Below are 24,795 nucleotides of genomic sequence, written 5' to 3' on the forward strand. Positions count from 1 at the left end.
AAGGAAGAGAGGCTACCTAATATTAAATATTAATTAAAATATAATTCTGTGTGGCTTAATTATAATTATGTGTTACAAAATATAATTCTGTTATATTAAAAATTATATAAAAAAAAGCATAAACAAAAACTTTGAAATTTGACTTTTTGGGCTTTAAGATCCGTCGAGGATATTCTTATAATTTTCTTTGTACTTTCAAAGAACTCCGGTGAGTATCGACTAGGGGCGATATTGTCCAGCCCAATACTCAAATTGGTCCAAGTCATGTGCGTAGCCCACTACTCACTCAGTAAATAGGAGGTACGCTCTCTCTCTCTCTCTCTCACACTTCAACTCTCGTTCAAGAATCAAAAATTCGGCGACCATTCTTCTTCTCCCAGGTAGTTTGTTTAACAAATTGCTCATCAGTTTTCGTTTTCAATTTTTGACCCTTTCTCTTCCATCAGTCCTTTGCGTGATTTCAAGTTAAAAATCTTCTCCTAACCGAATTGATTGCTTTACCTCGATGCTTGGTTGCAGATCAAACTCACTCGCATTTCACTCAAAGTTCGTTTTCTCTTTCTTGGAACTTTTCTGAAGCTGAGGGAATGATTATCGAGTACGTGTTAGGTTTTTGTGCAAAGAAGCTTTGTCTACTTTGCGCAAGAGCAAGAACATTAATTTCACCGTTTTTGTCTTCTCTCTTCTCTCGGTGCCCTAGGCTTGGCCAGGTATGATTTTATATGATTAAATTTGTTGGATTTCTCATTTCACCCTGTTCTTAAAAGTTTAAATTGATTACAGCATTGTGGGTTTTAGATTGCAAGCATGAATATGAATTTCCTGAACCGAAAAAAGAAAAGAATGTTTAAAGAAAATTTTAATTGCCTTGTGCTGTCTTTGGTATGCGTTTTGGTTCTGTATTATAAAGTACATATTTATAAGGCCTATTTCTGGATTTCATTTCTTGTAGATTGATCAACCAAGATGGGATGACTTACCTACGGACTGTTTGGTGAATGTGTTGGAAAAAGTTGGTATGAGGTCCTTGCTCTTGGATGTCCCTTTTGTGTGCAAGTCATGGTACAGGGCTAGCCTCCACCCTTTATGCTGGCAACGTCTCATTTTTGTTGACACTGAAACTAAGATGGACCTTGAAACTCATCGACTTTGGCGTTATCACAGTGAAATTGAAGCTGAGATCGACATTCAATCTGATCGTCTCTGCTTCGAATCCTTGATCAGTAGATTTGTATCTCAATATCAAATTGATGATAGCTGTTTCTCAGATACCGCATTTATAACGTCTGTAGTCAATCGCAGCAGAGGACATGCAACTTTCCTGAGGCTACCTGGATTCTGTCCAGAAGCAGCATTGAAATATGTTGGGGATGTGTAAGTTTTCTCAAACTCATAGGTGGAGAGAAAAGAGTCACTCTTTGGTTAAGCTGTATTATCTAAGACATGCACTTCGATATTAAAACCTTTGTATTGTCACCTGAAAAATGAGTCTTGGTAAACTTTTATTTGCAGGTGTCATGAACTTAAGGGTTTGTCTTTGCCCAGACGTTTACTGCTTTGTTCATCAAGCATTGTAAAAGAATTGATTGGAAAGTGCAAACATTTGGAGTTGTTGTCACTGGGAGGTAGCCATAATTTGGAGGAGATTCTGTTACAGTTCAGCATGGGATGCTGCAGGAATTTTCTAAACATAAATGTGCCAGCTGTTTTAATGAATAGACAAGGAGCAATGAAGATTCCCTATTTGATTCCTAATGTTAGCTTCCTGAGCAGCTATAATTTGGAGGAAATCCTTGCACAGATCCGCATTCACTGCAAGCACTTTTGCCGTTTAAATATGTCGGGTGCTTTAATCAAAAGAGAAGACGTGATGGCAATTGTCAACTTGCTTCCTCATATTAAGTACCTAATCCTGAGGAAGGCATACATTGATCGGGACGATCTTCTCACTTTACTGCGAGGCTGCACAGAACTTGTGCTTTTGGATGCAAGGGATTGCTCTGGTTTTGACGAAGGTGATGTTGAAATATCAGTGCTTGCTTCTCATATTGGTAAGTTCAGCTGTGAGGGTTCTAGGTGTGTTGATGACCCTCTTTTGTGGTTGCGTACTCACATAAGCATTTAGACATTAATGTGAGTGTTTGCTTTTCAAGCAAAGCAAAGCATAGTGTCTTAGCTTAGGTGTTTCTTGTCCACTTCTCTTGTTAACGGAGTTCGATATTTTAAACCCCCTTTCCGTGACAACGAAGTGATTAACGGTTGAGAATTGTTTCCATCAGAAAGTGACAGTTGAGAATTCTAAATCTGGTGAGATTACATTCAGCTTGTTGGTATGTTTGGAGGGTTTATGTAATAGGATCCAGACTTTACCTTTGGGTTGTGGAATTGTCTAATATAGTAGATACTAGCAAAAGGTGCCCGCGCGATGCTGCGGGTTTTAAAATTGTGTGAAATGTGTATAAAGTGATGAAAATAGGCAGAGATTACGTTCTATGTACATATACATGAAAATGTAAATAGTGTCATCGCATTTAGTTTCTCAAGTTTTAGTTACAAAAGATAAACTAATAACATGTTTTATATACTATTTGATACGTGTCTATCTATTTTTGGTTATAATGTATGTGTATATATAAAGCACACATACATACGTGTATACATAAGAAGTAGACACATGCCTATATATATACATATTAAAAGTTTATTATATATACATATATATATATATATTAAAATTTTATTATATATACATATATTTGCATATCTATATGAGTATATATTACTTTATTAGGACCATGTATTTTTCGCCAATATGCTTGTTTGAATATAATATGTGTGGTTATTATAATCTAACAAAAATATAAATCATGATAATTAAGAATATATAACTTTAAGACTATATGTTTTTGACAATATACTTGTTTGAATATAACAAAAATGCATATGTGTTTGTTATATCCAAATATAGGGAGTATAATACTATTCCATTTTGTACTCTATGCATGCATGTATTTTTTGAACTTTTAAACTATCTTAATTTAAACATTTAATTAGATAATTAATTTTATACATAAATGTCACTTACAAAATAAGTATATTAAATGGGGCCTAACAATTGTAGTATTCTAATTATCTAGAGCAAACATCAAGTTATATTTATACAAACCAAGATTAAACATATATTGAATTACATAAGACATAAACTCTCTCTCTCTCTCTCTCTCTCTCTCTCTCTATATATATATATATATATTAATTAAAACATACATATAATTATAAGTAATATGTAATTTATAGGAAGTTTAAAATTTTAAAAATATATATTTAAAAAAATCTTTGCCTTTTGTTGTTGAATAGGACAAAAAGTAAAAAGAGCGAAGGGCAATACGGTCATTTTACTGTGGTTCCAAATAGGACAAAAAAGAACAAAGAACATACGTAGGGGCAAAACCGTAATTTTACTATTCCTAAGCTACAGTCTAGGAACAGTGAATTCCTTAACTCAGTTTTAGTATATATATAATTTTTGTCTGATGGTCTCTTCTTTTATCTTAGTTTGAATAGTGTAGCTAAAATTGTATTAAAAGTATATGATTTTAGATATAATTCCAACTCTTTTAAAATTGAGAGTTCTTGTGTACAATGACTTCCCCACAAAAGGGTTGGACTTAATTCCAACTCTTTTAAGCACGTTTATCAAACAGTCCATGTCTAACTCCTCCAGTGACCCATCTTTGTTCATCCTCATCATCGGTCTACAAGAAATGCAGACACTAGAAACAAAGTTATATCACGTCTTCAACTTCGCTTGACTTTTTCTTGTTATTTCAATTTTGACAATTATCTAGTCTTGGTAATCAAGTCCAATGACCTAACATTGTGAAGTAAAATAAACGGAATGCTCACGTGTTAGACCAGCCGCAAGCGTTTTTATTAGAGACAACTGAAGTCTCACGTGTCGTAGTTGCATATTAAAACTACATGATTTAACACTAAAGAAAACAACATTAACTAAACTTACACAAATTAAAAGGCCAAAAGTCATTTTAGGTCGCTATGGTTTACCATTTTTACTAAGGTCCTGTTTTCAATTTCGTCACTTTTGTTCCTGTGGTTTCAATTTGAACTAATTTGAGTATAATTCCCAATTTTTGATACTTATTGAGAGGCATTTCGTCTAATCTTGCAGCACCTTCCCAACCACCCTACAGCCACCCAGCAACCCCTCCAAAAACTTATCTTTGTTGTAAACCGGCAACAAACAATGCTCCATTTGAATTTTTGTTGATAAAAATTATGGCCATCTATGCATAAACATCAACTAACAAAATCATAATCGAGCGGGCCTTAGGATTACACAAGGGAGATACATTTCTTAAAAAAAAAAATTCTGAACCCAAAGAAAAACTCACAATTATAATCATAATCCATTTCATTTCTTCGTAAGGGATGAAGGTAATCTCCAGCCAAAAAAGAAAAACAAGGTAGCCAGAGCAAGTCTACTTCGGTCTTTTGTAAGCTTCATAAAAGTAGCCCATGATTACAACAGTATCATCAATTGCAGCCCTTACTGCACCTTGTGCTAGTGTCACAAGCTTTGATAGTTTCTTATTATGTAATTCGACATAATGTCTAAAAAAAATTATTAATGAAGATTGTATAATGGTACCTCTCTTTGTACATCTCCAATAAGCATTGTTTGTTGTTGGTTTAGACAGTGGGATTGTCAATGTTTACAACATGGAGGAGTTTTTGGAGGGCTAGTGGCGGTGGAGGTGGTTGGGGAGGGGCTGCGAGTTTGGACTGAAATGCCCCTCAATAAGTATCATAAATTGAGAATTATCCTTAAATCAGATCAAATTAAACTACAAGTGACAAAAGTGATTTAATCGAAACCACAGGGACCTTAGTGGTAAAAGTGGTAAACCACAGGAATCAAAAATGACTTTTTGCCAAAATAAAATGACATGGGTGAAAGTGGAAAGTTAATCTTAAGTTCATCAAAAATGAATATTTGTGTAAACTCTCCAAATTGTCCGTTAGGGGAGAGAATAGGACATCAATATAAAACCCAAATGGAAATTCTTACTCTTTTACGATTGGACAGGTGGCACAACCTTATTGGAGTATAACTGGACAGGGCTTTTCTGACCTGGCATCCCCGGAAAGTCGTACGCATTCGGGTGTCGAGTTCAGCCTCCCTTGGGTCCTTTCTCTGCTGTTCGTTGCAGATGAAACTCAAGCACTCAAATCAATCAAAAGGTTTGTTTACTCTTTCTTGGAAAGAATTTTCTTGATGATTCTACTTGTCTTGCTCTAGGTCTGGTTCGGGGTCTTTTGATTTCCACCTAAAAACCCATTTCAGTTTCAATCGCTTTCATTTCTTCTTGATTTTGTGATTTTGTTTTTCTTCTGCTGGGACTATAAGAGGAAGATTTTCGTCCTGTGTCCCCAAACCACTCCAATGGCGAATCCCGACCTTCCCCAAACCAAGAAGCTTCGTCAGGTATGAATTATATATTTCTTTTAACACTCTACTCTAGTAATAATCAGCTGTGCCCATATTAAAATATTCAAGGTTTAATCTTTGTTTCATGATTAAAGTTACTGGATTGGCTGAAATTATTGGTTTCAGTTCGTGGTGGGTTTGAGATTTCAAGAATGAAAATGAAAATAATGAAACTAATGATTACTTTGAATCTAATTAGATTTTGGGATTTGATTGGATTTGTTGAATTTCGTTATGCATTTTGTTTATGTGTTATATTTTAGCATATCTACAACTACAACTATATTTCTGGATTTTCGATTCTTGTAGACGGTTCAATTTCAACCAAGATGGGAAAACCTAAACGTGGACTGTTTGGCAAATGTGTTTGGAAGAGTTGGTATCACGGCATTGCTCTTGGGTGTCCCTTTCGTGTGTAAGTCTTGGTACAGAGCAAGCCTCGACTCTGCATGTTGGCAACGTCTCATTTTGCCTGATGTTGATACTGAGATTGACCTTGGAAATGAGGGATTTTGGAATTCTGACAATGAAATTGAAGCTGTGGTTGACAGAAGACTAGAGCTTTTCCGTTTCGATACCTTGATGCGCAGATTTGTATGGGGATATCAAATTGATCATAATTGCTTTTCTGAGACTCAATTCATAATGTTTGTAGTCAATCGTAGCAGAGGACAGGCTACTTTCCTCAGGCTGCCTCCACTCTGTCAAATTGCATTATTGAATCGTGTTGCAGATGTGTAAGTTTCCTCAATCAAAACTATCAATGTGTTCCTATCTCTATAGATTGAGAGAAGTAGACTCTTTGGTTAAGCTTTATTTTCTGTGATATGTGTTTTAACATCTAAAAGTACAACAGTTAATTTGTTGTATTTGTTGTGAGTTATGTGCATTAAATTTGTGGTTCAACTTACTCTTTAAACAATTTTTTTTTTTTCTTCTTCTTCTCCAGGGTTCCTAGCTTATAAGTATTGTATTTATGTTTTAACGTTGTTTATGCCTGAGTCATTTTCAGCTTTGTGTTTTAACCTTTTGGATCCATGTCTGCTCTCTTGTTCTTCTGTCTCATCACCTTCTTCTCTAAATCTCTCTAGATTTCTAAGTTCTCTAAACTGGTGCTACATCAAGTTTGTACTCACCCCAAAGACGAGTCATGGTAACTTTTGTTTGCAGGTGTCATGGACTGAAGGGTTTGTCTTTGCATCGCTGTTCACTGATCTATTCAGCAAGCATTATCCCAGAGCTGATTGGAAAGTGTAAACATTTGGAGCTGTTGTCATTGAGGGGGGGCAGTAATAATTTGAAGGAACTCCTTTTGCAGATCAGCATTCACTGTAAGAATTTTTGTCGTTTACTTGTGTTGAATGCTGTAATTGGTAGAGAAGATGCATTGGCAATTGTTAACTTGGTTCCTAATATTAAGTACTTGAGCTTGAGGAAGTCATACATACATCGCGATAATCTTGTCACATTATTCCGGTGCTGCAAAGAACTTGTGCTTTTGGATGCTAGGGATTGCTCTGGTTTTGATGGCGGCGATGTTGAAATATTAGCGCTTGCTTCTCAAATTGATAAGTTCAGCTGTGAGGGTTCTAGAAATGGTGACTGGAAATCATGACGCTCTTTCTTGGGAATGTGTTTGGAAGAGTTGGTATGACGTCATTGCCGTTGAATGTTCCTTTCGTGTGCAAGTCTTGGTACAGTACAGAGCAAGCCTAAACTCTGCATGCTGGCAACATCTCGTTTTCCCTGAGGTTGATACTGAGATTGACATTGACACTCATGCTTTGGGGTTCTGACGATGAATCTAAAGCTTAGATTGACAGGGGAATTGATCGTTGCTGTTTTGAAACCTTTATGAATAGATTTTTATGTGAATATCGAATCCATGATAGTTGTTTTTCTGGCACTCAATATATAAAGTTTGTAGTCAATCGTATCAGAGGACATGCAACTTTCTCAGAAGAAGCATCAATGTTTGAGAGTAAGTATCATGGTCACCGGGTGAAGTTATTTTTGGTATTGGTAAGTCTTGATGAGTATTTAATCAACTGCAGTTTCAAAACTGAGATTGAACTACAGAACTTTCCATGCCAATGTCCAAATTTTCACTGATGACAGATTACTACGGAACATAAGTCACACGTGGTCAACATCCACTGCAAGATTTTTTATGGTTTACACGTGTTCAGTGCTTGTATTGCATTAATAGAGAGAAGGCATTGGCAATTGTCAACCTGGTGGTTCCGTTTTTTATTATCATCCTAATTTTTTGTTAATTTTGAGGTTTGTTTTGCACCCGGTTTGATTCATGTATGAGACAATCTTGAAGTGTATTTAGCAATCAGCGTTAATCTCATAAATTATTTGTGATACGATACTTCTCTCATTGCCCATAAGGAGAAACTCCTCATTGCTTTCTATTATGGCTCAACAACGTCTTTTTGTTTGATTTTCAAAGGTAGATTTTCCCTTCACTTTTATTATCTTTAAGGGTTTCAACAAGAATGACCACAAAAAAAAAAAAATAATAAAATAAAATAAAAGTTGGCATAAATTTGCTAATAAATCTGGCGTAAGTTATAACAAAAAGCCTATCATCAATTTTGTTGGGGAAAAAAAAATTGGTGCAGCTATGGATTTGCGAGCATTACCACTCAACCTTTATTATTCTTAATTGAATCCATTACTTTTTATCAAAAAGCCAAAAACCCATAGCTTTCATCTCTGACGAAACTCACATCTCTATAGCTTTCACTTTTATTTGCCTCAACTCACTTTTCTTCTTTTAAAATTTCTTTCCTCAGTCAAAATTTTGAGTCTTTGTGACCCTTTGCAACTTTAACCTAAATAATTCCCCTACAACCAAATTTGTCGACAACAACATTGATATGGAGGTTTTTTTTTTTTTTTTTTTTTTTTTTTTTGGGAAAAGCGATATAGGATCAAGTAAATTTTGAGTTGTAGAGACTGTACCAAGCATATCTTTTTGTCACTTGAAGGAAAAATGCACTTTTGACAATTAAAAAAAAAAGAGGACACATGTCACTTTATTATTGGGGCTTGAGTCACAATATTAGGTAAATGCATACTTCCTCGTCATGGGCAAGGAGAGAAGCATTGTCCATTTAAAAGGGTCTTTTCTTTGAAGTTGATATTGATACTCTATAAAATTCAATTTGTCCCTTTAGCAAGTGATTATTATTATTATTATTATTATTATTATTATTATTTAATGATACAAAGAACATTAGTAAGTATAAACTTTAGATTTCTCTCTATTAATTACTTAGACTATCTGTAAAATTTCACTTGCAATGTTGTGATTTATTTCATTACAATAGATGCAATTGTAGTAGAGGGTGCAATGTGATGAACCCTCTATTGCAATAGGCCAACCATGAGACCCACGTGCTAATTAAAAATAGAAAAAAAAATACAACAATTAATGTGCTATGTCGTTAATGCATTGCATTAGGCTACCCATGAGACCCACATCTCTATTGAATTGCATTAAACCTTTCTTTGCCTATATTTTTTAAAGAAAACAATCCAAATAAATAAGTTTGGCATGAGAATAAATTTTTTTTGTCTCAAATATATTCAAAATTGGTCTCTTTTTACATATTTTTTTTAAAATATTTCAATGGTACAATTTGTTATTAAATTTATCCATTTCATTTTATTTGAGTATGAACAAAAAATATATATATGTAAGAAGATACAACTACTAATATGAAGCTATTGAAATATACCATTGCAAGTAAAAATACAGTTCAATTCAATAGATATCAAAACAGTTCAATTGATTGAACTATTGAATAACCATTGTGGATGCTCTTAGGGTCAAAGCAACCTCTCGTTTTTCCAGATATTGAAAAAAATAAAAGGGCACAAAAGGAGAAAAATGACAGAGTCTAGCTCTCCCTCATCGGAAAACACTTATAAGAAACGGGGATAACATTGTTTTGCTATCTCTGGCCAATCACATATTGGCATATAAAAAAGTTATCATGTGTGGCATGCTGTGATTGGCCAGGAATAACAAAATAGTGTTATTTCTGTTTCATATAAGTGTTTGTCCTCTTTCATTAAGAAAAAGTTCATATCTTCAATAGAAGGAGGCTGTGTATATATATATATATATATATATATATATATATATGGTTGAGGGAACCCTCAAATAAGTTTATTTGAGGGACAGCCATGTAGGGTTCACCATACATTGTATTCCATTAATCCAAACTAGGGGTGGGCAATCAGACCGATAACCCGAGAAACCGACCGAACCAAACCGATATGGGTGGTTTGGTTCAGGTTTTTTAGATATTTTAGTTTATTTCCAGTTTTAAATATGGACCAAATTGGTCAATCCGATTCAGTTTGCGGTTTGAAGTTTTCAATCTCCTTGCTCCCTACTTATCTCCTGAAAACGTAGTCTGCTTATCTCTTGGAAAACTTCAAACCGCATTCAAGTAAACCAGTCATTCTGCCAAAATAATAAACTTCACTCTTTTATGGCATTGAAGAAAGAAAAGATCTTTTGAAAGATCTACTACCCATTATTAAAGATTAAAAACCCCACTCCAACATTTCCTATAAATATGAGAGGATTTGAATAGACCAATGGACATCCAAAAAAATCAATAAAAACAAAAACTCTCAAAGTCACAACTAACAAACTCAAAAAGATCAACTGATCTCAAAAGCTTTCAGACCCTAAAGCAACCAAAAGCTCTTTGATCCACAAGAAACAAATCAGCTAGAATTCAAATCTCTGGTTTCAGTTCAATTCAGAGAAACAATTTTACAAAGTGAGATTTCTCTCATTACGAATTTGATTTAGCACAAAGCCAAGTCAAGCAGAGTCCTTGTTTTTACAAAAATGAAAACCTCAACAAATTTACAAAAAGCCTTGGTCAAGCAGAATAGGCACCATAGCACAACTCTAGCTCAGTGACCATCAATCCAGCCACTTCTATTCTCTCCAGACTAAAGAGGTCTCAATTCTGCCCGTTCAACAAGCCTTCCATGGCTCAGAATAACTTGAAGCTCTGCCAAACTCAAACGTTGGTATCGATTTCCAGATAAAACTCATTAGTTGAAGGTGTTGACAATTCAATCTAGTATAGACACATCCAATCTAGCCAAGTTCAGAGGCAGCTACCTAGGCAGAAATCGAAGTCCAACGCTTTGTTTCTTTTTTGAAGTTTCCATTTCTTTTTTAGTCCTATAATAGGCAGTTCTGCCTAAACAGTTTTTCTTTTATATCTATTCTGGCCAGAACTACCAATTTTGTATTGTGAAAAATTGTGAAGTCCTCACTAGTCTGAGGCAATAAAAGAACTTATTAGGAGATATTCCTCACCCAAATTCACAATTACTTGTTTAAGAATTAGTAACTTGGGCACAAGTTATCTATTTTTTAGAAGTCTGCTAGAGTTTTAAAACTGCTAGCAGTATCACACTTACGCACAAAAGAAAGTTGACTTGTTGACCACCAATGGTTGTCAAGCCAATGGGGAACTTTACCCTACCATCACATGATTAAAATCAAAACGGGTGAACACTTCCTCCCTATTCATTGTATTATCACTCTCTTAAATTAATGACTCACCTAGCCTAAGAATCTTCAATCATGAAATTATTCTTATCCTCATCATTCATTGTTTCATCACTTTCTTCCTCATTCACCTTATTTTCATCTTCATTCTTCTTTTGTTCTTCTTCAAAATCCAAAATTCGTCACTTCCTTGGAGTAGCCGAGGACTCAAATTTTGGAAGCTCAAATGAGAAAACGTCCTTCATAAAAGTTGTTCATTTACGTGATTCCTATAATATGCTCCAATTTCACTTCAATCCGATTAGTATAGACTCTGAAAAGTTGGTTTGATGTTTACCATTTTCTGATTTCGTAGTAGTATGCTCGGCTTCAATATATTTCTATGATTTCCTGTACTTAAATGACTTTGGTTCCTTCATCAAAGTTGTTCAAAATTCTGTCTATTATAACATATCAAAAATGTAGATTGATCGAACTTCTATAGCCACCTTGGGAAAATTTAGAGTAGAACTTGTTCATTGATTATATTGAATTTCTTGTTATAGATGTGTACTTTCTCTCAAATGGCTTGTTACTTGTCATTCAATTGATCAAATTAGCCACTATCATCTCAAGTAAATGATTCTTTGAATATATGAAGCTCATCTTCTTATTTTCTCTTTGAGTACTAGTTGTAAATCAAGTGTTGGTTAGAATGACTCAATGACATATATCTCTTTCAAAGCGTGTTTCTGTGAAGTTCTAAATTATTTCGATGTGATTTTGTTCCAATTTCATTATGGGTATCATTCCCACTAATAATCATGTCGTTAACATAGATTATTAAAGTTGTTACCTTTCCTTTTTTGATGTTTCAAGAACAAAGCATCATATGAGTTACTCTGTCTGAAACCATTGTTCTTCATTGCCATGGTGAACTGTCCAAACCATGCACGTGGTGACTGTTTCAATTCATACAATACCTTTTGTAATTTGAATACTATTCCACTCTGAGTAGTATTATATCCAGGAGAAATATCCATATACACCTCCTTGAGTTCTCCATGTAGGAAGACATTCTTTATATCAAACTGGTGTTATGGCTAGTCCAAATTAGCTACGAGGGACAATAAGACTCTAACTGTGTTCAATTTTGCAACTGGGGCAAAGGTTTCTTCATAATTTACGCCATAAATCTGTGTGTACCCTTTCGCCACAAGTCTTGCCTTGTATCGCTTGATAGATCCATCAGCGTTGTGTTTTATGGTAAACACCCATCTACATCCGACAATCTTTTTTCATATTGGTAAAATTTCCAGTGTCTAAGTCTGATTCTTCTCAAGAGATTTCATCTCTTCCGCAGTGCATACAAAAGAAAAAACCCACAAAAGAACTTGCACCCACTTCTGTCCCTTCTTCTTCTTCTTCTTCTTCTTGTTTCGATACGATTCTTCTTCTTCTTCGATCCAACAACAACCTTGGAGATTGCCATGAATAAAATAAACATTAAAAAGCTTGCCTTTTTTTCTTTTTAAATTCAAGAAAGAAACAAGAAAAAAGAAAGGGAAGAAAAAGTGAAACAATATGGGTAGAATATTTTCAGGTTTTATTTCATTCTCCAAAAGAAGGTATTTATAATATAAGGATGTAACCCCAGTATGGTCAAACTAGGAAACAAAATAAAATCTGAATTGCACAATATCTGTACAAAAAGAAAGAAATATAGTCATAATAAACTAGGAAATAAATCTCCTAATTAAACTAGGATCTCGCTAACACTCCCCCTCAAGTTGGAGCAAAGATGTCACGCATGCCTAACTTGTCAAGTGAATTGAGAAAGACCGTAGTAGACACAGCTTTCGTAAGAACATCTGCCAGTTGATATTTGGATGATATAAAAGGAAAATATATAATTCCAGCATCCAACTTTTCTTTAAAAAAATGTCAATCAACCTCCATGTGCTTTGTATGATCATGTTGCACACAGTTATGCACAATTGTGGCTTTATTATCACAATACAAATCCTTGGGTTTTTGGGGCCCAAACTCAAGATCTCTCAGCAATCTTCTCAACAATAGTAACTTGCACACACCTTGAGCCATCCCACGGTACTCTCGGCACTAGGCCTAGACACCACTTTTTGCTTTTTACTCATCCAAGTAACAAGATTATCACCAACAATTAAATGTGAAATACCCAGACGTGTATGAGCTAAACTAACTCACTACACTCACTGCATATGCAATATCAGGACATGTATGAGCTAAATAAATCAATTTCCCCATAAGTGGTTGATAACGCTATTTATCTATAGGGACTTGATCAAGATACAACCCCAATTTATGATTCTGTTCATTAGGGGTATCAATTGATTTACAATCCAACATTCCAACCTCTACAAGTAAATCCAAAATATACTTTCTTTGAGACAGAAAGATATCATGTTTAGATTTGGCAACTTCAATCCCAAGAAAGTATTTCAAATCACCCAATGACTCCATCTCAAACTCAGAAACTAGATACTTCTGAAGATTTTGCATTTATGCCTGATCATCTCCATTCATAATCATATCATCAACATAAAAAATTAAAGCTGTCAATTTATTTTTATGACGCTTTCGAAACAAAGTATGGTCTGAGTTACTCTACACATACCCAAATTTCTTTATAGATGCTGCAAATCTCCTAAACCATGTTCTTGGAAACTGCTTCAATCCATATAAGGACTTCCACAGCTTACACACAACACCCTCCTTAGAGATTATAGGAATACCAGGAGTAAGATCCGTGTAAATGATGTGACCCGCCTGAATTTCCCGCTAAACAGGGGCGGACTCGCCTTGGTGCCGACATCTCCCCGATGCCGGGCCCACTTACTAAAACCCGAGACATCCTACCAAAATTTTGGCATAGTCTCCCCTGTAAAATGCTCAAACCCAACAACATTCAACCTGCATAATTTACATAATATAAATCCCAACTGCCAGCATGCTTTCAACATACAACAAATCCAAACTAAAGTGGCCTCCGGCCTCAAGTAACAACCTAACATGGGCGATAACAGAGCATCTAACAGAATTAATTTACAACAAACAGTTGAGTAGAAGGAATTTACACAAGTCCTATCTACGGATAGAATGATTTGAGCTCGTACTCTGCTCGAACGCTTCCAAGAGCAACTACTACCTGGGGACGCAAAACAGAAATATGTGAGTGGACAAAAATAAAGTTTGCATTTAAAACAACATAATAACCCCACCGTGTAAAAATAATGTTCAAGCATGCAATTTCACAATTCATAAACCAAATACTCAAAACACATAATCCCATAGTCCGATAAATCTCAAAATCTCAAACCACAACTCCATTCCCAAAGATATGCAACTCTCGCCAACCCATACATACATATATAAATATATATATATATAACTATAATATAACATATACTTCTCTCCATACTAATGTACCGGGGAAAACAATCCAACTGGGGGATTCTTTGGCTGGTACGCAGGATTTTCAGGTACTAACCCGGCCCGGGATGAGTAGTCCAATCGGGGACGGAACTCCATAGCTCACACACCGGCACTGCCAACGATACGTGTAGCTCACATTTCTCATAACAAGTCCTACGGGCGCAGACGGTATCATCACCCCACCGGCACTGCCAATGACGTGTTGATAATACTAAGCAATATACATACTCTTCACATACGTACGCTAACGACACGTATGGGAAGTGTCTTACACACCGATGCGCAACGATATGTGTGAGACCCACAAACTCATGGCCTTCCCACCCCACCAACACTGCCAAAGACGTGTGTGGGAAGCCTAGTAACCAGGGAATGGTACTTACATAACATACTCATATATCTCCCAACCATCGCTCAAACTCATATCCTTCCACAATCTCACACAACAACTCCTCATATTCTATACATAAACAATATAGATAGACATCCGGAAATCGATATATACATATCCATAATACTCAAATATAGCCTATATATTGCCAATACGTATAAGAATATCCAAACCCATCAATCAAATAATTATTAAATCATAATCACCGTTTAAAACATATGCACAAATCTTTTATCAATAAAACCATGCAAATGCTTAAAACAAAGTCCACTCACAGGTAATCCTGCCCGCCCAAAGGGCCTGCTCATGATCAACCGAAGTACCTATTTCGAGATACGAATGCTTGATTAATATAATACACTTCGAAACGGGAATTCACAAAAGAGAATACTTAAATCCCCAAGTTCCGGGTGCGTACGCCCAATGAGATATCCTAAGGTCCGTTATGTTTGTGAATCGCCCAATCGCACGGTTATCGCTAATCCCCAAACTTTGAATTATTGAATCGAACATCCGGCTCCGATTCACATCCGAACCCGATAACGGACAAGATGCGAAATCCGCTCGATAGTCAAACGACATCCAAATTGAGATCCGTAAAATCCTACGCACTCGTGACAACCTAAGGATCTCATCAAGATAAAATGCAGCTCCACCACCCTTGCCCACGCGCCGCCACACGCACCGGTAGCGCATGGGTGTGTAGAGAAATTTCTGGCAACGAAAAATCTCCACACCAACGCTCACCCTTCCTACCCTAGCTTCTTCTCAAGGTCAGGATCACTTTATTCAACTACCACGAGGTCCAATTCACACAGGAACTGGCCAAAATTTCAAATTGAAAACCGGCCAAAACCTAATTCAAAAATTAACTTCCAAAACCTCTAAATCGTTCCAATCCTAGGCAACAGACAGCTAGAACAGATAAAAAGAGGAAGAAAGCCCATCAATTTTACGTGAAACGGACGGTGGAGGCGGCAGTGCAACGATCGGAAACTTCCGGTTCAAACTACAATACCGCGACGATTCTCGGTCTTTCCGGCAAGGAAATTAGGTGAGTCTTGATCGACTTCACGACAAGTCGAACAGACCGCCTCACGCTCAGCCGTGGCCGGCCGGAGATCAAAGAGAGAGAAATGGTCGAGGTCGAGAGTGATGAGAGAGGGAGAGAGAGAGGGAGTGAGGTAAAAGTGAAAAAATCTGAATTTTACTCCAACTTACTTTGAAATAATTACGGTAGCGCCACCGAACCTAATTTGCTCGCCAAAACTTCATTACAACTCCGATTCAAGCCTACTGCATGTCTACGGATTCATCTCAGTACCACCTACGCAACCATACCACTTGTGGTCCCAAAATCTTTTCGGTTAAGAAAATGACCAAAATTACCCTTAAACCAAGGGTAAATTCATAATTTCTCTTACTTTAATTAAAATATGAATAAATTTGGAGTCGGGGTGTTATAGTAAATCTCCTCCTTGAGGTCACCATGTAAAAACGCATTTTTGATATCAAATTGCAATAAGGACTAGTCATGGTTAGCAACCAGGGCCAATAGTACACGCATAGTATTGAGATTTGCCACTGGAGCAAAGGTCTCCAAATAATCAACTCCATAAGTCTGAGCCTTATGCTTCAATGTAAACACCCATCTGCATCCAACGGCTTTCTTCCCTCCTAGAAAAGGAACTAAATCCCTTGTTTTGTTCTTGTTCAAGGCATCCATTTCAACATTCATGGTATCCATCTATTTGGGGTTAGATAAAGCATCCTGCAGTTTAATTGGCACACATACACTAGATAATTAACACAAATATGATGCATATGACTTAGATAAACGATGAGTTAACACATAATGGCTAATGGGATATTTAGAATTGGCATGTATATCAGGAGCATATTGTACTTTAGGTTTCCCACGAGTGATTCGTGGGGGTAATTGATAAGTTGACATAGATAGATCATTAGAAATTACCATACAAGAATCACTGTCATTATTTTCATATACATGCGACTGGTCGCTTACTTCAATGTGACCGGTCATTTCAACACCGAGAGCACCTGCTTCATCCCCATATATGGGCGACCGATCGAGTTTCAAAGGGTGATCGGTCGTTTCTTCATAGAGACCACATGTTTCATTTTCATATATGGACGACCAATCGCTTGTTTCAGTGCTACCGGGCATTTCCTTCTCAAGAGCAGTATCTTCAAACACATCATTCTCCAATCCAAGTATCTCCAATTCACTTCCCATCTCTCTCTGAATTGGAGAAGAGGGAGAGATATAATAGGGCACTTCTTCAAGAAAGTTCACATCCAAAGTAACATACATGTTCTGGGTAGGTGGATGATAGCACTTATAACCCTTATGAGTAGAAGATTAACCAATAAAGACACATCGCAAAGCACAAGGATCAAGTTTACTCCGTTGATGACACGAACATAGGTAACACACCCAAAAACTTTAGAGGGCAACTTAGATACAGGGGAAACATGGTCACTAAACATGTCATGCGGAGTTTTGAATTCAAGAACCCAGTTAGGAGTACGATTAATCAAATAGGCAGCAAAAAGAACAGCATGCCCCCAAATATGATAAGGAACAGACATATCCAATATGAGTGAACGGGCAACCTCAAGCAATTGTTGGTTCTTTCTTTTAAACACACCATTTTGTTGAGGGGTAAATGGGGTTGTCATTTGGTGAATAATATCTTGAGTACGGAAGAAAGACTCCAAAGTATTATTCACATATTCACCTCCGTTATCACTCTAGAATACTTTGACCCGAGCATGAAACTGAGTAAATACCATAGTACAAAACTCTGGAAGGATTGAAGCAACATCATGTTAATTTTTCAATAAGAAAACCCAAGTGAGTCAGGTAAAATCATCAATAAATGTGCCGAACCAGCGAAATTAGTTTGAACTAACACAAGCCGGACCCCACACATCATAATGCACTAAATTAAAAGGCTTTGCAACTTTACTGTCACTCAAAGGAAACACAGTGCGATGACTCTTGGCCAAAATACATGTCTCACACTTAAAACTGAACTTATCACAATAGCGGAATAAATATGGTAACAGACGCTTAATGTAGCTAAATGACGGGTGTCCCAAGCGACGATGCCATAACCAAATTTGCTATTTGTCTTTGACACTGGAACTTTAAACAATATTAAAGACACGATCATGAACTGGTGCAAAAGGCAATGTCAAATAATATAACCCCCTATCCGTTTACCATGCCCAATTGTCTCGTGAATCTTAAGATCCTAAAAAGAGCAATGTGTAAGATAGAAAGTAACAGACGCATTAAGTGTATCAAGTAATCGACCAACATATAACAAATTGCAATGGATATTGGGAACTAATAACACATGAGACAAAGACAGAGTAGGAGTGAGAGAGATTGTGCCCTCGCCTGTTATTGGATAGGGCAAGCAATTAGCACTAGTTATGTATGGGTTAAGGGTGTTTCTAGACAACTCATCAAAAAATTTAGCATCATAAGTCATATGATCAGAAGCACTAGTGTCAATTATACAAGTATTGGAGCCAGCACCAGGAATAGAGTAAGAAACACAAAAATTTGTAGAAGAACCGCAACAGCACCAACAATAGAGTTATCACCCATGATTGTAGCAGAAACTCAACAAATCACGACAGAGTATACAATGGAACACAACAGAGGCACAAATACGGCAGATGCACGAAGATAGGAATCACACGAACATAATAGAGGTACGAACACTACAACACAACACACAACCCCAAGAGGGCACATGTGGCACAAGTAGAAAACAATATGAAGCTAGAACACGGGTGGGCACAACACACAGATCACTAAAAAATTTGGCTCTGATGCCAAGTCAAACAATATGGGTAAAATATTGTTTTCAGGTTTTATTTTATTCTCCAAAAGGACGTATTTATAATACAAGGATGTAACCCTAGTAGTGTCAAATTAGAAAACAAGATAAAATCCTAATTACACAATATCTATACAAAAGGAAAAAATATAGTCATAACAAACTAGGAACTAAATCTCCTAATTAAACTAGGATCTCGCTAACAGAAAATACATGCCTAGTTTCCTCTCATGAGTTTGGCCTACACAGCATGGATACACGTATGAACCATAGCCTAGCAACCACTAGCATGATGAAACTTGGAATATTACAAATCAGTCACATCGGAAGCCAAATGGAATATGGAAGTATGACAAGCAATTTGAGCCAATAAGATGTCCACAAGCATAATAGAACTACCCAAGTGGTAGAAACGTATGGAAGATGATATGAAATAAGTAGAAGCCACCACTATGCAACTCACAACCATAAAGTAACACCCACCATTAATGCATGCTTGACTTAAACATCACCAGAACATGGGTAAGGCTGACATGATGATGACTAATTGTTTAGCCTTGTCATTCATGGTGAGGATGGAGGAGTGGAAGTAGACTAAGAAGAAGAGGAAAACTAATATAAGCAAAATAGAAAGAGGAAGAGAGTAACTAGCTAGCTAGGAAAAACATAGAGGAAGGAAGAGTAAACAAAATATGAGAAATAATCAACTGGAGGGCTTACTTTTATATAGGGTAAAGAGTTTTACCTAGCTGAGAGGCTAAGGGTAAATAATGCATGCTCGAATCCGAATTGGTGGGAATAAAAATGAGAAAAGTTACCGTTGCTTTTTGAATATGATAGGAATCATGGTGAGATAGCAACTTTGTTTTTACCTAATGTTGCAGCAAAGATCTCATCCTCTGCATTAAAGTCAAGCAAGGAGTAGGCATGCGTTTTTGTGTGGGGAGAAAAAACAGTCAATACCATATCAAGTAACATTAATGTTAGCGAGATCCTAGACTAATTAGAATATTTATTTCCTAGTATATTAGGACTTTATTTCTTTCATTTTGTACAAATATTGTGTAATTAGGATTGTATCTTGTTTCCTAATTTGACCATGCTAGGGTTACATCCTTGTATTATAAATACCTCATTTTGGAGAATGAAATACAACTTAAAAATATTATATCCATATTGTTTAGCTTAGTATCAGAGCCGATTTTCTGGTCACCTCTGTGTTGTGCTCACTCGTCTTCTACTGCATGCCCAAATTTCCACTTGTGTTTGTGCTTGTGCCATGTTTGTCGTATATGTTTCGTGTTGTGTTTTCACTGCTATCAAGGATGATGCTTCAAAAGTTGTGGCATGTTCTAGTACTTCTAAAATGAAGTTGGAGTGGAAGTAGACTAAGAAAAGGAGAAAAACTAATATAAGCAAAATAAAAAGAGAAAGATAGTAGCTAGTTAGCTAGGAAAAATATAGAGGAAGGAAAAGTAAACAAAATATGAGAAATCATGAACATAAGCGCTTACTTTTATATAGGGTAAAGAGCTTTACTTAGCTGAGAGGCATGCATGCTTGAATTCGAATTGTTGAGGATAAGAATGAGAAAAGTTACCATTGCTTTTGGAATGTGATAGGAATCATGGTGAGACAGCAACATTGTTTTTATCTAGTGTTGCAACAAAGATCTCATCCTCTGCATTAAAATCAAGCAAGAGGTAGGCATGCATTTTTGTGTGGGGAGAAAAAATGGTCAATATTGTATTATGTAACATTAATGCTAGCGAGATCTTAGACTAATTAGGATATTTATTTCCTAGTATATTAGGACTCTACTTCTTTCCTTTTGTACAAATATTGTGTAATTATGATTTTCTCTTGTTTCCTAGTTTGATCCTACTAGGGTTACATCCTTATATTATAAATACCTTATTTTGGAGAATGACATACAATCTGAAAATATTCTACCCATATTGTTTAGCTTAGTATTAGAGCCGTCTTTCTAGTGACCTCTGTGTTGTGCCCACTCGTGTTCTACTACATGCCCTAATTTCTTTTAGGATTTTCTCTTGTATATGTGCCTGTGCCATGTTTGTCGTATATGTTTTCACTGCTAACATGGATGATGCTTCCAAAGTTGTTGCACATTCTAGTGCTTCTGAAACGAAGGAGGAGTGGAAGTAGACTAGGAAGAGGAAGGAACCTAATATAAGCAAAATAGAAAGAGGAAGACAGTAGCTAGCTAGCTAGGAAAAACATAGAGGAAGGAAAAGTAAACAAAATATGAGAAATCATGAACATAAGGGCTTACTTTTATATAGGGTAAAAAGTTTTACCTAGCTGAAAGGCATGCATGCTCGAAGTCGAATTGCTGAGGATAAGAATGAGAAAAGTTATCGTTGCTTTTAGAATATGATAGGAATCATGGTGAGACAGTAGTTTTGTTTTTATCTAGTATTGCAGTAAAGATCTCATCCTCTGCATTAAAATGAAGCAAGGGGTGGGCATGCGTTTTTGTGTGGGGAGAAAAAATAGTCAACACTATATCAGGTAACATTAATGTTAGCGAGATACTAGACTAATTATGATATTTATTTCCTAGTATATTAGAACTCTACCTCTTTCCTTTTGTACAGATATTGTGTAATTATGATTTTCTCTTGTTTCCTAGTTTGACTATATTAAGGTCACATCCTTGTATTATAATTACCTCCTTTTGGAGAATAAAATACAACCTGAAAATATTCTACCCATATTGTTTGACTTCTTATTATGGCCGACTTTCTGGTGACCTATGTGTTGTGTCCACTTGTGTTCTACTGTGTGCTCTAATTTCTTTTAGGGTTTTCTTTTGTGCTTGTGCCTATGCCATGCTTGTCGTCTCTGCTTCGTGTTTGTTTCCGCTGTTATCATGGGTGATACTTCTAAAGTTGTGGCACGTTTTAGTACTTCTGAAACGAATGAGGAGTGGAAGTAGACTAGGAAAAAAGGGAAACTAATATAAGCAAAATAGAAAGAGGAAGACAATAGCTAGCTAGCTAGGAAAAACATAGAGGATAGAAGAGTAAACAAAATTTGAGAAATCATGAACTTGAGGGCTTACTTTTATATAGGGTAAATAGTTTTACCTAGATGAGAGGCATGCATGCTCGAAGTCGAATTACTGAGGATAAGAATGAGAAAAGTTACCATTGCTTTTGGAATATGATAGGAATCATGGTGAGACAGCAGCTTTGTTTTTATCTAGTGTTGCAACAAAGATCTCATCCTCTACATTAAAATGAAGCAAGGGGTAGGCAAGCGTTTTTGTGTGGAGAGAAAAAACGGTCAATACTATATCAGGTAACATTAATATTAGTGAGATCCTAGACTAATTAGGATATTTATTTCCTAGTATATTAGAACTCTACCTCTTTCTTTTTGTACAAGTATTGTGTAATTAGGATTTTCTCTTGCTTCCTAGCTTGACCCTACTAGGGTCACATCCTTATATTATAAATACCTCTTTTTGGAGAATAAAATACAACCTGAAAATATTATGTCCATATTGTTTGACTTTGTATCAGGGCCGACTTTCTGGTGACCTGTGTGTTGTACCCACTCGTGTTCTACTGTGTGCCCTAATTTCGTTTAGGATTTTCTCTTGTGCTCGTGCCTGTGCCTTGTTTGTAGTCTCTGCTTCATGTTGTGTTTTCGCTACTTTCATGGGTGATGCTTCTAAAGTTGTAGCACGTTCTAGTGCTTTTGAAATGAATGAGGAACATCCCTCCCGTGATTATGCTACCCCTATTACTTCTGAAAATTTAGATGGCTCCAATTAGGCCTCTTGGTCTCGTGGTGCATGCCTTACGTTTACTAGTTGTCGTATGGCAAATTGGATCAATTAGAAGAAGCCTGCTCCGTCTCCAGACTCCGTTACCTATGCCAAATGGGAATAAGATAATTGTTTGGTGCAGTAATGGCTTCTCAATTCCATAACTAAACCAGTTCGTGCCTTGTTTGAACATGGTGGTACTGCTTTTGATATATGGGGGGCCGCTCAAACGACCTATACTGTGACTCATAATAGTTCTCGGTTGTTTCAACTCTAACGGAAGTTGTCATAATGGTGAATCTGTAAAAGTATTTTATGAAAAACTCCATGCTATCTGGCAGGAGATTGATTGTCTGCATCCAAATGAATTTAGTTGTTCTGTTGATGTGGTTCGTCATCAAAAAGAAATTGAAGTCGATCGAGTTTATGATTTTCTTGGAGAAGGATCCACCGTATGATGGTGTCCGTATCCAAATCTTTGCTTTCAATCCTATCCTGCCTCCTCTAGAAGCTTATGTCATGGTCATGGGGGATCATGGGGGAAGACACTCGTCAGTCTGCTATGCTTGGAGGAAGTGCGATGGACCTAAAGTGGATCCAACCCGTAATGATCAGTGGCATATTAGGATACGAACAGTCGTCTGTCATCTCACAAGCCCACATCTTCCAATGGTTCTTATCCTTTTGAATGTTCTTGTTAGTGTTGTCATTGCAATGGTGATCATTACTCTAAGAAGTTGTTTTAAGGAGCATGGTTACTTGGATTGGTTTGCTGACTACAAAGCTCGTATGTATGGCCTCAAGGCCGCTTGTACTATGACCTAAGACGGGCCAATCTTTAAGCCCCATTTGTAAATTTGTGTGTTTCTGAGACTATGCCAGGTATGGGCTCTAATACTTGGATAATTGACATTGGTGATTCTAATCATATGACTTGTGATATTAATCTATTTTGATGAGTTGTCTCGTACCCCTCGTGACCCCTATATTACTAGTGCTAATGATTTACCTATTCCTCTTCGTTTGATTATCTTAAGCATTTGTTTCTTTCGTTATTTAGTTCGTGTAATGAGTCTACCTTCAAATGTGAGACTTGTGTAGTTGCCAATAGCCACTGTACTATTTTTCCCTTAAGTAATAATAAAGTTGCATTGCCTTTTGAGTTCGTACATTCAGATGTATGAGGCCTTGTGTCATGTGACTTCTAATGGTTTCCGTTGGTTTGTTACATGATACTGCTTCTATTCTTCCTGAATTTTGTGTCATGTTGTCTACTTAGTTTCATGTTCGAGTCAAAGTGTTTTAGACTGATAACAGAGGTAAATATGTGAATAAGACCTTGACCTGTTTCTTTCGTAATCAAGGCATTATTCACCAAACTACCACTTCATTCACTCTTCAGCAGAATGGTGTGTCTGAACATAATAATCATCAGTTACTTGAAGTTGCCCGCTCCCTTATGTTGGACATGTCTGTTCCCTATCACCTTTGGAACCATGGTGTTTTGATTGCGACCTATTTGATTAACCGTACTCCTAGTCGGGTTCTTGATTTCAAGACTCGCTTGATGTGTTGTGTGCTCATACTTCTCCGGTTTCTGTCTCTAAGTTACCTCCGAAGGTGTTTGGATGTGTTGCATATGTTCATGTCTAATCCTATCAATGAAGTAAACTTTATCCATGTGCTTTACGATGTGTCTTCATTGGCTATTCTATTACTCATAAGGGTTATAAATGCTATCACCCTCCTACTCAGAAGGTGCACGTTACTTTGGATGCAACATTCCATGAAGAAGTGCTGTATTATATTTATCCCTCATCTCCAATTCAGGGGGAGAGGGGAAGTGAATTTAAGAGTCTCGGATTAAAGGATCTTGGACTTAATGATATAGGTGAAGATAGTACAAATGTTGCTTTCGGCCTCGAAACTGCTGATCGCGAAGATGGCCACGACCGGTCGCTTGGCTCGACCCTAAAGATGATGCTCTCAGCTTCAAATCAACTGGTTGCCAAGATGGTCACAACCGGTCGCCTAACTCTGAAATGATTGGTCGCCTTGAGTAGTGTGACCGGTTGCCTTGAGTAGTGTGACCGATCGCCTAGGACAACTGATGTTGTTCCTTGTGATTCTTGCGAAGACAAGTTTGATACAAGACCCATTTCTACCTTGTCATTGCTCTAGTCAAATTGTGATAATGAGCCAAGT

The 24,795-nt window shown here is 36.6% G+C and overlaps 2 protein-coding genes across 4 annotated transcripts; both read left to right on the top strand.

The window, feature by feature from the left end:
• Positions 1-254: 254 nt before the first annotated feature.
• On the top strand, positions 255-2,587 carry LOC148920256 (uncharacterized). The gene is made up of 4 exons (XM_089047149.1): positions 255-380; positions 520-710; positions 953-1,374; positions 1,513-2,587. The coding sequence occupies exons 2-4, from the start codon at positions 588-590 to the stop codon at positions 2,123-2,125; spliced, it is 1,158 nt and encodes a 385-aa protein (XP_088903275.1). The 5' UTR covers positions 255-380; positions 520-587; the 3' UTR covers positions 2,126-2,587.
• A 2,573-nt stretch (positions 2,588-5,160) lies between these two features.
• Positions 5,161-7,881, top strand: LOC103322770 (F-box protein FBW2-like). Of its 3 annotated transcripts, none has more exons than XM_089047377.1 (4): positions 5,161-5,506; positions 5,819-6,246; positions 6,680-6,840; positions 7,019-7,881. In XM_089047377.1, the coding sequence occupies exons 1-4, from the start codon at positions 5,465-5,467 to the stop codon at positions 7,057-7,059; spliced, it is 672 nt and encodes a 223-aa protein (XP_088903503.1). In that variant the 5' UTR covers positions 5,161-5,464; the 3' UTR covers positions 7,060-7,881. The 3 variants fall into 3 exon arrangements, with proteins under 3 accessions (XP_088903503.1, XP_008222922.2, XP_088903502.1); XM_008224700.3 differs by having other exon boundaries at positions 6,930-7,071; XM_089047376.1 differs by having other exon boundaries at positions 5,163-5,506; positions 6,680-7,881.
• Positions 7,882-24,795: the final 16,914 nt, after the last annotated feature.

The sequence above is a fragment of the Prunus mume genome, linkage group LG2 (genome assembly GCF_029339155.1).
Source record: "Prunus mume cultivar Tortuosa linkage group LG2, ASM2933915v1, whole genome shotgun sequence".
In the NCBI taxonomy this organism is placed as follows: Eukaryota; Viridiplantae; Streptophyta; class Magnoliopsida; order Rosales; family Rosaceae; genus Prunus; species Prunus mume.

Bases quoted from the DNA above. Each gene is read 5' to 3' on its own strand.
- LOC148920256 (XM_089047149.1), top strand. From the start codon at position 588: ATGATTATCGAGTACGTGTTAGGTTTTTGTGCAAAGAAGCTTTGTCTA. The intron at 711-952 runs GTATGATTTTAT...CATTTCTTGTAG, and splicing joins GGTGCCCTAGGCTTGGCCAG to ATTGATCAACCAAGATGGGA. The intron at 1,375-1,512 runs GTAAGTTTTCTC...TTTTATTTGCAG, and splicing joins TTGAAATATGTTGGGGATGT to GTGTCATGAACTTAAGGGTT.
- LOC103322770 (XM_089047376.1), top strand. From the start codon at position 5,465: ATGGCGAATCCCGACCTTCCCCAAACCAAGAAGCTTCGTCAG. The intron at 5,507-5,818 runs GTATGAATTATA...CGATTCTTGTAG, and splicing joins AAACCAAGAAGCTTCGTCAG to ACGGTTCAATTTCAACCAAG. The intron at 6,247-6,679 runs GTAAGTTTCCTC...TTTTGTTTGCAG, and splicing joins TTGAATCGTGTTGCAGATGT to GTGTCATGGACTGAAGGGTT.